This window comes from Myotis brandtii, unplaced genomic scaffold (genome assembly GCF_000412655.1).
Source record: "Myotis brandtii unplaced genomic scaffold, ASM41265v1 scaffold410, whole genome shotgun sequence".
Taxonomy (NCBI): Eukaryota; Metazoa; Chordata; class Mammalia; order Chiroptera; family Vespertilionidae; genus Myotis; species Myotis brandtii.
The window spans coordinates 2636350-2650870 of NW_005365764.1; the positions used below are offsets into that span (position 1 = coordinate 2636350).

At 38.7% G+C, this 14521-nt stretch overlaps 1 protein-coding gene across 2 annotated transcripts in view; it reads left to right on the plus strand.

The window, feature by feature from the left end:
* VPS13D (vacuolar protein sorting 13 homolog D (S. cerevisiae)) overlaps positions 1-14521 on the plus strand; it is a 237730-nt gene that overhangs the window by 129876 nt on the left and 93333 nt on the right. For both annotated transcript variants that reach the window (XM_014545506.1, XM_005873452.2), the window contains 6 exons: positions 2735-2843; positions 5217-5380; positions 6290-6398; positions 8701-8880; positions 9445-9561; positions 10262-10411. In XM_014545506.1, the coding sequence (XP_014400992.1) occupies positions 2735-2843; positions 5217-5380; positions 6290-6398; positions 8701-8880; positions 9445-9561; positions 10262-10411 (829 nt within the window). The remainder of the gene's footprint in view (positions 1-2734; positions 2844-5216; positions 5381-6289; positions 6399-8700; positions 8881-9444; positions 9562-10261; positions 10412-14521) is intronic.

Genomic DNA, 14521 nt, shown 5'->3' on the forward strand with positions numbered 1-14521 from the left:
AAACATTGGGCTTTCAAAACATCATTGCACCAACCTGTAAATTTTATTGTTATGTGCTGGTTACAGGGCCAAGTTTAAAGTTTATCTGTGAAGAAACAGGGAAATCGTTGAATCTTCAGCATTGCAAATATACACCATTGGATCAACGGGACTTGTAAAGTCATAGCCCTTTCCGAAATGTTCTGAATAATTTTGCATATTTATGTACAGGCCTGAGGCCCATAAAGAATCTCCAGGTCTGTGGTAGTGCTCTCACCCTCCTAGAGCCCAAATGTCACTGGGAATGGACGGAAGGGCATCTGGCTTAGCTACTTTCCTTTGTTGGTTGCAGTTCTCTTTGGTACTGATGGTGCAGGATGCTTATCTCGTTATAGTTCAGTCAGACATGTTTGTTTGTTTCTTTTTAAAGATTAAGACAACATTGTGACATGCTTACAGTTTTAGTGCCCGAAAAACCAGTTCTTAATCTGGTTGCCAATCATGTTTTTCCCTTAATGTTCTTATGTTAAGTTCCCGCCGTGACTAAGCTCTTTAATTGAAGAATCCTAATGGAGGACTATGGGTTGAACAGCTCCGGAGCAGATGAAAAGAGGAACTTGGTGTGCTAAGGGCTGAACCATCTTTTGGAGCACATTAGATTCTATTTCTTTGCATTTTTGAAGAGAACTAATGATGGGGAAGAAGCTAGTTTTGTATGTTAAATTGTGGTGAAAGTCACATAGCATAAAAGCAACAATTTTACAGTGAACAGTTCAGTGGCCTTTTAGTACCTTTATGATGTTGTGCAGCCAATCTCTATCTAGTTCCAACAGCTTTTCATCAAGAAACCCCAGTGCCATTAAGTAGTTGCTCCCTATTCCTTCTCCTAGCCCCTGGCAATCATCAGTCTATTTTCTGTTTCTAATGATTTATCATAAAACTAGAGGGCCGATGCACGAAATTCATGCCAGGGGCTTGGCCCTCACAGTCCCGGCTGCCTCAGTCCTTGCAGCCCCGGCTTCATCCAGAAGGTCGTCTGGTAGGTCTCCAGACGGTTGTTCTGCCATCTGGTATAATTAGCATATTAGCTCTTTATTATATAGGATCCAGTATAATTGGCATATTAGGTCTTTATTATATAGGAAGGATGTGTGATCTCTTGTGTGTGGTGGCTCTTACTTAGCATAATGTTTTCAAGGTTTGCTGTAGCAGTACTTCATTCCTATTATGGCTCAGTGATATTCTATTGTGTGGACATATAGCATTTTGTTTATCCACTCACTCATTGATGGATACTATGTTATCTTACCTTTTGGCTATTGTGAACAGTGCCGCCACGATCCACATGCCTGTTCTTGTGTTTGTTTAAGGATTTGTTTTTCAAATTTTTGAATGTACACCTAGAAGGGGAATTGCTGGGTTCTAGGGTAGTTCTGTGTGGAACTTTTTGAGGACCCGTTATACTGTTTTCCACAGGAGCCGAACCATTGTACATTCCCACCAGCTAAGTACAGTGGTTCCAGGTCCTCCTCATCCGAAGCAACTGGTTATTTTCTGTTGTTTTGATTGTAGCCATCCTACTGGTGTAGAGTGGTATCTCATTGTGGTTTGATATGCGTTTCTTTTATAGCTAATGATGCTGAGGATCTTTTCATGTGCTTATTGGCCATTTGTATATCTTTGGAAAAATGTCTATTCAAGCCCTTGCTCACTTAAAATTTTGCCTTTTGCCTTATAATTCTTAAATTTTAGCCATTCCTTACATAATAAGGATACACATACTATACCACTATATTATTAGCAAATATCTTCTCCTATTTGTGGATTGTCATTTTGCTTTTTTAAAAAACTTATCTTTAGTGTTGAAAGTATTACAGATGTCCACGTTGTTTTATTTTTCCCCATGGACCCCTTCCACCCTGCACCTGCCCCTCCCAGCATTTTACTTTCTTGATGGTGTTCCTTGAAGGGCAAAAGTTCTTAATTTTGTTGAAATCTAACTTACCTATTTTTTGGTTACTTGTGCTTTTGATGCCACGAAAACTAGTTTTTAACTTAGAATTTATCAGTCCCTTTTTTTATGATAAACCTTGATGGGGGAGGGGGACAATGGGGGATAAGGACACGTATGTAATACCTTAATCAATAAAAAAAATTTTAAAAAAGATTAATGGGAACAGGAGAATAATCTAAATACATTCATCGAAATATACCCTAAAGTGTAGGTAGGCTGCACTATTCCATAAGGTTAAGGATTCCTAAACCACAGAGAAATGTCACACGATTGAATTGCAGGAAGGTGAGTGTGAGCCCTTTTTTCCTTTCCTCCCAGAGGGACTTCTGATTTCTTGCCCAGACTTGGGGATGCTGTGACGCTGGTATGCCGCCTGGCAAGGAGTAGCGCTAATTCTTGGACCCTTGGAATGTCTGGCTTAGTTTTTTGTTTTTTTGGCCTCCAAAGATATATAGTTATCCTGAATTTTAAGCCACTAAAATTATATCTGAATTTAAGCCACTAACATTATTAGGAGAGGGGAAATATCAGAGTATGTCTTCTGACAAATGAATCTTAAATTGTACAGGAAAACAATACAACCTTGATCTTTCTGCAACTCGAGTCACTTTTTCTTCTATGATTTAAAGAGAATTCTCTTTCTTATAATGGAGGTTTTAGGCATTTGCTTATGAATACATAAATACATGTGTGAGTGTATACATATGTGTGAGTTATATATATAATTTTTAAAAATTCTAGTTTACAGGAGGGAACAGGAAGGCCTGTGGCTTCCAACAAGGCCGTTACCTGTGCAGAGCTCGTCTTAGATGTCTCGCCAAAGACACAAAGAGTCATTTTAAAGAAGAAGGTAAGAGAGCTTAGAATTTGGAGTTTAGAATAAAAGATTTTTAACGCTGGAAGAAACTCGGTTCTTCTGGTCCAACCCCTCATTTTAAGCGGAGGAAGAGGAGACTTAGGCTGAGTGACTTGCTCAAGGCCTTGATCTGGTCTATTTCTTCCCACTGTCCCATGACACCTGCACTAGGAGTCCCAAGCACCTTCCCATCTTTGATGCCCTTTTTGGAAAACTTAATTCTGTTTGTTTTTTTCAAATCTGTGATATCATTTTCATTACTCTATTTTTCTGTTGTAGTACTCCCCTAATCTACTTATTCCTAAACAGAATGCAAAAGTTATCAAACTGACAGTTTTTCCCCTTTTTATGCTAACATTATTTTCAAGTCAGTTTAGGGAAATGTTTATGCTAATAGACCTAGATATAAAGACAGTAAAATTTGGCTAGAAATATTACAAATGACAGAAGAACTGGTAATAAGTAAGTTCAACCTTCAAAATAAAAGAAGTTTCAGAACACGGAGTTGCAAAAGTCACTTTAAGAGAAGGGAGCTTGCCCTGGCTCGTGTGGCTTGGTTGTAGCATTGTCCCATGCACTGAAAGGTTGTGGGTTCAATTCCTGGCCAGGGCACATACCTAGGTTATGGGTTTGATCCCCGGTCTAGCGTGTACAGGAAGCAACCAATTGATGTTTCTCTTTCTCTCTCTCTTTCTCCCACTCCCTTCCTCTTCCACTGTATAAAAATCGATGGAAAAAATACCCTCGGGTAAAGATTAACCAAAAAAAAACCAACCCCAAAATTCCCAAGGAGAAAATATTTGTAACTAAAAGCAGTCAACTTAGTATGACTTTTAAATCCAATCAATTTATAAATTGAAAACTATCAATATAGGATACTTTCATTATAAACATGGAAGGGGAGATGATTTCTGGTAAATTCTGGTTGTCAGCCAATTATGAGATTAACAATGATCACATATTGAGAATATCACATATCTATATATATCAAAGGCTAATATGCTAAGTGTCCAACTGTCTGACCAGTTGCTATGTTGTGCACTGACCGCTAGGAGGCAGATGCTCAACAGAGGAGCTGCCATGACGCACACTGACCATTTACAGAGAAATGGCACCACGAACCTGGTGCCCACAAAGCAACACTCGGCTTCCCCCAAGTGGGACACAGGCCCCGCTACCATCCCGGAGCGACAGCCCACCAAGTTGCCGCCAACGCTGCCGAGACCCCACGGCGCAAAATGCGGCCCACAGCCCAGCTCCGCCTGGAAATGGTGGCTGTGGGCGCCGGGTAATGATGTCACATAGCAATGCCCAGCTTCCTCTCCCTAGTGACTAGCCTCCTTGCAGTTTCTTCAGTTCAGGAACACAACTTGCTTTATAGCCAGGTGGAAACATTTCACACTGTAACCAAATGTCTGTGAAGTGTTTTCCCGTGCCCCATCTCATTTGATCCTCACAGAAGTCCTGGAGTAGGTAGATAGGAGACTCGGTGGAATCCTATTTTCTTTTCATTATTTGGAAATGGAGATTTAGAAAGCTTAGAAACTTGACCCAACTGAAAAGAAGTAAGAAATGGTGGACCTTGAAAATAACTTCAGGTTTTCTCACTGCACAGAATAGAGTCAAACACTGCTGCAGTTAAATATTTTACCCTTTGTTCTCCCTGTGTGATCTACAATAATAATCTGCTTCGTGTTGGTATTTACTGCTGTGTTGCTGACAATTACCTGAAAGAGAAGTTGGGGTGCTTCACTGGGCTGGAAAAAGTTAGGTAAATCAGAAAGCAAGTCTAATTAAGCAAGTTTATTCTATATCTATAAAAGGCTAAGTTGACTTGTGCATGCACGATACATATAAAGCTCTTGCTGGTGCCAGTCGCACAAGTGTGTTTCGATCTGTCATTGTTGATCGTGAATTTGGTTGCCACTTCTATTATAGAGAAAGGGCCAATAGCGATATTAAAATATTTCTTCTAATTAATTTCCTTTCAATGTGCATGAATTCGTGCACCGGGCCACTAGTACTTTATATAATTGGATCACTCTGTAAGGTAAGGGCACCCAAGGGTCACCATTTGGAACAGCAGTTAATCAGCAGTATTGCCAGTGGAAGTGATTAGATTGAACTTCACCTGACTAGTTTGCTCAGAAAATATTTTTTCAATTTACATTATTTGTAATTTGGGTTGTTTGGTTCAAGAGTGTAGCCCATTTCATCCTAAGTGCAACTAGGGATTAAAACTATGAAAGCTTGAATTTAAGCCTTTATGTGGTGTGTAAATGTCTCTTAGTGTAGTTCCTACTTGAGAACTTCTCCCTTACACAGAGCTGTGGCTGCACATGACCGCTCTTTCTGGTCTGCCCACAGGAACCAGGGAAGCGTTCTCAGCTGTGGAGGATGACCGGGACCGGCATGCTGGCCCATGAGGGCTCGTCAGTGCCTCACAACCCCAACAAGCCCTCAGCAGCCCGCTCCACCGAGGGCTCTGCCATCTTAGATATTGCTGGGCTAGCTGCCGTAACTGACAACAGGTAATATTATTCAAGTTCATTGCTTTCAAATTCACTCTATACCAAAAAGCGAGTCTGCAAATGAAGTAGGAATTTGTATTTTTATATTTGTTGTTTTCCTCAGTGACAAAAACCTCTTACATTCCCAAATATGAGCATTGGGCCTTTATTTTATTTTTTTAAGCTATGGAGATGTTTAAAATTCAAACAATGAGGATATATTATAAAAAGTGAATGTTTCTTTCACCCAAACTTCCATTCATCATTACCTCCTAGAAGCGAACAGTTTCTTTTTAAAAATCGTTTAAAAATTATGCTAACTCTTTTGAAAGTAGAAACAAATTATTTAGAGAATAATCGAGGAGTGGTGGCTAACTCCTTGGGTTCAAATCAGCTCTTTAGCTTTGAATAAATTTCTTTATTTTCTGTGCCTTAGTGTTTCTGTGAAGTCAGTGTATTTGTTTTCAGGTAATACCTTATTTGCTTCCAGAATGACTTCAGATGACTTATAAGTTAAAACCCACTATAAATAAATGTATTTGGAAATAAAACAGAACAAAGACTACTGGAAATATTTTAAAATGTGTTTGACAACCCTTCTCATACTGCATGATAGCTAGTCCTTGTGAGAATGCAAGGACCTATATTATTGTGTATGTAAATAATAAGTATTTTATATAAATATATACATATAAAATGAATCCTTAAAGTATTACTGTTACTCCGTGACCCTTTTGTTGTTTTCCATTTTGTTTTATTCCCCTTTCCTCATTAAGAGATACCAGCTGCCATAGGGTTCAAGCTAACTGCCCATTTCATTTTAAGGGAAGAGGATATTGGAAGGATGAAGAATAAAACCGTGGTCCTAGTATTCCCTTCAGGCTTGAACTGTGTGACTCAGAGGACTCACTGCATTTCCCTTTATCCCAGGTATGAGCCGCTGATGCTCAGGAAGCCTGATCGCAGGAGAAGCACAACCCAGACCTGGAGTTTCCGTGAAGGAAAACTGACCTGCGGGTTACATGGGCTGGTTGTCCAGGTCTGTAAGTTTTGACATCCTCGGTGGCCAGGAGCAGCGGCTCAGCCTTCTTTGAAACAAGGTCTCAGTGAGGAGATACATGACATGTTCAATGGAGAGAACTAATTACAGAGCAAATATGTATTGTCTCATTTTATCAGGAAAGTCAGGGAACTTTTGTTGTGCACCTCTGTGTATTTATATGGGAAATGTTCTTGAAGGTGATATATAAGAAATATGTGAGGAATGGTTGCCTCCAAGGTGATGGGATTTTTTTATTGGCTTATTTGGATTTTTTTTCTTTCACATAAATTACTTACGTAATTTTAAGAGGAAGGAAAGAAAAATGTCTACTGAAAAAACCCACCACTAAGTGAGATAGGTTGGTTTGAGACCTGTGCAGTTAATATAATAGCTGCAAGAGTGCTTGGTAAAGTGTTCTCAGAGACGGTGAGTAGTCATCATGGGCTCTTGATTCTGTTTATTTCTGCATTCTTAGTGGTGTCCAAATAGCATTTAATTGTGGTAGCAAATGTCAGGGTGAAGATTGCTGTGGTCAGTTTCCCCTGTCCTCTAGTCAGCCAGTCTGCCCATGATGAACTCCCAATTCTTTAAGAAAATACATTTGGAAAATTACCGGGAGTTTGGATTTTCTTTCCTCAGGCTTCAGGCCGGCAGTGAGACCATGGATCTGAGATAGGAAGGTGTCTCGGGGGGTTGGGCATTAGCAGAACAGCATGTGTGACTGTGCGTGCAGATCTGCCTCTGCCTGGGGTTTTACCCAAGAGGTTAACACGAACACATTAGGCCTTGGCTGGGGAACTCTTAGTGTGTTGTTGCTGGTGGAAACCAGGCTGTCCTTCGTAATGGGCGGTGGTTCTCCAGGGCAGCGAGCAAAGCTGTAAGGAGCCTCTGAGTGCTATTTGCCGAGATTTATTTTCGTTATCTCTATTGCCCTTAGCTTTTTTCATCAAAGGCAAGCTGCTTACTTATATGAAGCACACATCTGGAATGGATTTGTGATTTTCAATTAGCAATACAATTCAGACTTCTAGAGGCAAAAGGGGGCTTGTTATAATTGTTGGATTCTGAGTCTGATCCTGAATTTACTTCTCGTTTGTTTCTAAAGCCCTTGTAATTCTGATTCTCTTAGAGCATTTCCCTCCAAAAAATCTTTTTTGGTATTTGTTCTTTCTTTTTTAAAAATATCTTTTTATTGATTTCAGAGAGAAAGGGAGAGGGAGCGAGAGATAGAAACATCAATGATGAGAGAGAATCATTGATCCTGCAACCCAAGCATGTGTCCTGACCAGGAATTGAACCGTGACCTCCTGGTTCATAGGTCAACGCTCAACTACTGAGCCACGCTGGTCGGGTGTTGTTTGTTTCTTCAATCTATGGTATCATTTCTCCGGTTGTGAATGACCCTGTAATAACAGTGTTCAGCTGAGCAGAATGTGTTTTGAGTAGGGAAATAGCTTGTTTCAATCATATTATTCAGAATAAAGGTTATTATAGGCATTTTGATGTTTTATGACACTGCCTTTATAAAGCTGTGTATGACTTTCTTTCTAAACTTACAACAGTCATGAAAGCTTTCTCCATGTTGAAATCTGTCCTATAAACCCAGTTCAAAGTATCCTTTTCATTGCTCAGTGTTTAAATATTAACAAAGGGGATATAGAGACGAGCCATTGTCTTCTCTAGCCCAGTATTTGCTCTGCCATAGGCATCATCCTGTAGACTTCCGTTTTATTTGGCGCATATAGCAGGAGGTACAGTCCTTTTCTGCAAAGGCCTGAGTAACTGAGGATCAGACGACGTTCCCAGCCTCCTGGTTCAGAAGAGGCACCATCTTTTGACTCTTTGGGTTGATTGTTCAGTCATAGGCCTGTTTGGGGAGGTTTTCAACTCTAGAATGTGCTTCTTACTGGAAAGCTGAGTGATAGTGATAATTGCTTTATTTTCAGATTGTATCAGATTTTTAAGCAACCCTAATGAGAAACAGGGCTTTTGATTCTTTTTAAAAAAGCTGTTTTTAATGATTAGAAGTTATTACTAAACCAAAATACTCTATTCATGGAACTCTCTTACTCAGAATTCCCTAAATTCATAGCATAACTTTTCATCTTGCCCAAGTAATTCTACTGTTTTATATCATCTATAATGTTAAAAAAAAATAGGTAATGCTTTACTGTACATTGACCATGATCCTTCAAAAGAAGATTTAAGTTTGATAACTTATTTCAAATGACACATTAAATTGTCAAAGTCAATGCCTTTGCTTTCGTTTTTTCTTACACATCTTTACTGTGTCTTTTAGGCCAAAGGAGGGCTTTCTGGTTTGTTTGATGGAGCTGAAGTCGTTCTTGGTCCTGACACTTCCATGGAGATTTTGGGGCCAGTTCCACCTGAACAACAGTTTATTAACCAAAAACTGAGGCCTGGTTCTGGAATTTTATCTATCAGAGTCATCCCAGATGGACCAACTAGAGCACTGCAGGTGATAATTTATCTTAAAAACTGACATGAAAGAATCCTAGTACCCGACCCTAATGGTTAGTCATTCAACAAATATTTATAAAGATACAGTGTCTTCATTTATCAAGTGAGGATAAGACCAACCTCACAAAGTTGTTAGAAGAATTAAAGGATAAGTAAATATAAGATGATATAAAAAATAAAGTATTAGTATAAAAATTGAAGATAATGCAATGTAACCTGAGATAGTCATCATAATCCATAATACCTCTTTAAAAAACCTCCTTATTTTAGACAAAGGTGAATTGAGGTTTGCGTATTTTGACTTGAGCTGTAATTCTAGATCACTACAGATGCCAGCCCCACTAGAAGAGGGTCTCAGGTCTACAGCTTGGCCTTTGCTGTGTAGACGGGGAACAAGTTTGTTACACTGTTACATAAATCTTACCTTAGCAGTGCTTTGGAAACCATTAACTTCCATAGGATTATTGACCATACAGTGAGTTTTGACTGACACAATCTATATGGAATGGGTTTTGCTGTATAAATGTAAGCCTTCTTAATACACTGTTTTATTTGACCTCAGATAATGGATTTCTCCCAACGGAAAAGTGACCGTTCATCATATGAAGTGGATGAACTTCCTGTTACTGAACAAGAGCTACAGAAATTAAAGAATCCAGGCACAGAGCAGGAATTAGAAGTAAGTTTTAAGTATTGCAGATTCATTTATCATAATTTGGTTAGAATTTTGCTCCGGGTGTTCTCAATGTAAGCCTCCTCTTTTCTTTCTGCCCGCTGTGAACTCTAAATATAGGTGTTGCTTCAGTGTTTAATGTTATCACAACATGAATGACAGCTAAAGAATGTGACAAATGTTGCTAAATTAAGATGACAGTGAACAAAGCTAAACTACTTGATTTAAACAGGAATGAAGGTGGAGAATAAATAAGATAGACTTTTTTTTTTTTGCCCCTGTTGATTCTGATATCTCCCTTCCCCTCTCTCTGTTTGGGTATTGGGAAGGAAGTAAAATATTTGAAAAGGAGCATGAGATGAACACGAAAAAGCACACTCTTTTCAGTGACCTTTAAAAATCAAATATCTATATATAAAGCATTGTATTGGATGCTATGCTAGTTCAGTGAATAACTTATAAAGAGCCTGCATCCCAAATAGGGAAAATAGTATAAATAATTATTCTCTTATAATAAATGCAGAATGTCATCAGTACTCTGATAGAGGCATTATCATATCAGACTAGAGTTCTGGGGGGTAGGGAGGTGATGGGACTTAAAGGCATCAAGGTGAATAATATGACTAAGTAAGTGGTTTTCATCTGCTCAGGGATGAAATCCCTCTGTTTTAAACGGTCAGTACGCCATATTTTGGTTTCCTTTCAGGTGCTTGTGAAGTTAGAAGGTGGAATCGGGTTGTCCTTAATTAATAAAGTCCCAGAAGAACTGGTCTTTGCAAGTCTTACAGGAATCAATGTGCACTATACACAGTTGGCAACCAGTCATATGCTTGAGCTCAGCATACAGGATGTACAGGTAAGGGGCAGGACAGGTTAGAACTTGTTAATCTTCTTGTGTTCTTGCTGAACACCCAACCAAATCTAGTGTTTGGTGTTCCAAACACTTCAGTGCTTTGGCAAAGTATCTTGTTGTGGCTTTCAAAAGGTCATTCTATGAAAGTAATTGTTTCTACCTACATTTGTGTCATTGATTTTTCTATATAGCAGAATTCTGAATATAGTAGCTAGTCTAACAGTAACTTAGATAACTTAGTCAATGTAGCATGGAGGAACCCAGGGTTCCCCATCTTGCCAATATTAGAAAGAACAGGAAATCATCTAACCATGAGGAATTGAAGTTCATCATAGGAAGAAAAACAAGGGAACTGAACTTGTGCATCTGGCCAACATGTAGTGACAGGAACCGGATTTACTCTCCTACGTGAATCGACCCCCAAATCCAGATAAAACAAAGAGACAACAGGTCCAAGACACTGGACTTCAGACAACAGTGTGAGAGGTGGGAAACAAAAGAGGTGAGCCCTGCAGTTGCTCAGCTTACTGGGAAAGTTTCCCGGCCGTGACACTGGGAGGGGAGGGGGAACTAGAATGGATGAGTTGAACAAACAGAGCTGGAGTCCTAGCACTGAGGCAGCTAGACTTCAGAGGACAGCATACCTCGGAGGAACGTGCTTCACAGAAAGAAAACATGGGAGCTCTACAGAGGGGCCCTACGAGTATTCAGCAGAGGACAGATCAGTGATGTGTGTGAGGAAACTGCCATCCGGACCATCCGAAAGGATCTCTGGGATAGCACCTGCTGCTCCCCAGCTGGAGATGGTGCTTCTTCCTCCCAGCCAGACTGGATGCTGGGAAGAGTCCTCCAGCAAGTCTTGCTTCCATGCTGAGCTATGATTAGCCCTAGGCTGAGCACTGCTCCAGACCTACCTAACAAATCATAAAAGGAAGGTCTGAAAGGATAGATTTGTTTCCAAGTAACTTAACTGCACCCTGAACAAAGCTCAAGATGTAATGGAAAACAAAAATATTCAGCAGCCAAAGTAAAATTCACAATATCTGGCATCCTATCAAAAAGTACCAGGTGTGCAAAGGGGCAGGAAAACACAATATGTAATCAGAATAATCAGTCAAAATGGACCCAGAGCTAACACAGATGTTAGAATTTTCAGAGGACATTAAAACTATTAGGATAACTGTATTCTACATGTTGAAAAAGTTAAGTAGAAACATGGAAGATATAAAAAACTCAAACTTCTACAGATTAAAATGAAATGAAAAGTACACTGGATTTGATTAATAGCAGATGACACATTGTAGAACAAAAGATTAGTGAGCTTGAAGATGTAGCAATAGAAACTGTCTGAATTTAAATAGATAATAGACATATCTCTTTTATTGCACTTTATTATGCTTCACAGATACTGTGTTTACAAATTGAAGGTTTGTGGCAACCCTGCATTAAGTGTCTATTGGTGCCATTTTTTAATAGCATTCGCTCACTTTGTGTCTCTTTGTCGCATTTTGATAATTCTCATTAATAGTCCAGTATTTTTCAATATTATTACATTTGGTATGATGATCTGTGATCAGTGATCTTTGATGTTACTGTTGTAGTGGTTTGGGGGTACCATGAACCACTCCCATATAAGAATGCATACTTCATTAATAAATCTTGTGTGTATTCTGACTGTTCAACCAAATGGCCATTTCCTCGTCTCCCTTTCCTTATTCTGCCTACTCACTTAGACACAACTTGAAACGAGGCCAATTAATAACTCTATAATGGCCTGTAAGTGTTCAAGTGAAAGGAAGAGTTGCATGTCTCTCACTTTAAATCAAATGCTAGAAATGGTTAAGTTTAGTGAGGAAGGTATGTCAGAAACCAAGACAGGCAGAAAGCTAGGCCTCTTGCACCAGTTAGCCAGTTGTGAATGCAAAGAAAAAGGTCCTGAAGGAAATTAAAAGTGCTACTTCAGTGAACATATGAATGATAAGAAAGCAAAACAGCCTTGTGCTGATATGGAAAAAGTTTTAATGATGGGGATAGAAAAAGCAAACCACAATATTCCCTTAAGCCAGAGCCTAATCCAGAGCAACGACCCAACTTTTTTCAGCTCTCTGAAGGCTGAAAGAGGTGAGGAAGCTGCAGAAGAAAATTGTGAAGCTAGCAGAGGTTGTTTATGAGGTTTAAGGAAAGAAGCCATTTCCATCACATAGAAATACAAGGTGAAGCAGCAAGTGCTGATGTAGAAGCTGCAGCAAGTTCTCCAGAAGATCTAGCTAAGATAGTAATTGAAAGTGGTTACACTGAACAACAGGTTTTCAGTGCACATGAAACAGCCTTCTATTGGAAGAAGACGCGTCCTTGGACTTTCATAGCACAGAGGATAAATCAGTGCCTGGATCCAGACGACAGCCTGGCTCTCTTGTTAAGGGCTAATGTAGCTGGTGACTTTAAGTTGAAGCCAATTCTTATTTACCATCTAAAAATCCTAGGGCCCTTAATAATATACTCAATCTATTCTCTCTGTGCTCGATAAATGGACAACAAAGCCTGGATGACAATACATCTGTTTACAACATGGTCAACCTAGAATTCTATGTCCAGCAAGTATACCTTTCAAAAAATAAGGGTGAAAGAAAGATGTTTTTACGCAAACAAAAGCTAAAAGAACTCATTACCAGCAGATCTGCACTATAGACAATGTTAAAGGGCATCATTCAGGCAGAAGGAAATGGTACGAGATAGAAATCTGGATCTACACAAAGGAAGGAAGAGTACCTGAAATGATGATAACTACGGGGGTAAATAAATACAATAATTTTCTATTTAAATCTCTGTAAGAGGTAGTCAACTTGTTTAGACAAAAATAATTATCGCTATATTTTGGGATCTATAATACATTAGAGTAAAATGAATGACAATAATAGCATACTGTCTGGAAGGGGGGAAATGGAACTATATTATTGTAATTTTTTATACGTGAAGTATTATGATGTCATTTGAATGTAGGCTGTTAAAGATGAATACCACAAACCTTAAAGCAGCCACCAAAAGAGTTACACTTAATAATCTAACAAAGGAGATAAAATGGAATCATAAAAAGTACTTGATTCCAAGAAAAGGCACACAAAAGAGGAAAACTCAGAAAAGAGCAGACAGGACAAATAGGAAGATGGTTGACTCATTCAAACCTAACTGTATCAGTTAATTAAATGTACATGCTATAAACACCTCCAATTAAAAGACAAAAATTACAGGTTAGATTAAAAAGCACAACCCAATTATATACTGCCTACAAACACACACACATTAAAATTAAAGACACAAATAGGTTAAAAACAAAATAATGGAAAAAGATATACCAGGCTAACACTTGTCATAAGAAAGTGGGAATGGCTAGATTATATCAGACAAAATAATTTACAGAGCAAAGAACATTACCAGGGGTTAGAAAGGTAATTTCCTAATGATAAAAGAGACAGTTAATCAAGAGGGCATAACATTCCTGAATATGTAGACAGAGCTTTAAAATATACGAAGAAAAAAATCTGAAAGAAGAATATAGACAAATACACAATTATAGTAGAAGATTTCATTGCCACTCTCTGAATATTTGGTAGAACAAATAAGCAGAAAATCATGAAAGATATACTAGATTTGAACAGCACTACCAACCCACTAGGCCTAATTGATATTTATAGAACACTCCACCCAGCAACAGCAGGACACATGTTCTTCTCAAATGCACATGAACATTTCCAAGATGGAACACATTCTGGACCATAAAACGATTCTCAACAAATTCAGAAGGATTTAAGTCACACCCAGTATGCTCTTTGATCACAATGGAATTAAAGTAGATATAATGGAAAAAGAGTTAGGAAAATCCCCCAAATATTTGGAAACTAAATAGTAGACTTCCAAATAACCCATAGATCAAAGAGCAAATCAAAGTAGAAATTAGAAAATATTTTGAACTGAATGAGAATGAAAACACAACATATCAGAATTTGTGGAATGCTGCTAAACATCACCAACAGCAAACCCAAAATAAGCAGAAGAAGGGAAATAATAAAGATCTCAGCAGAAATTAATGAAGTAGAAACCAGCAACTACAGTAGA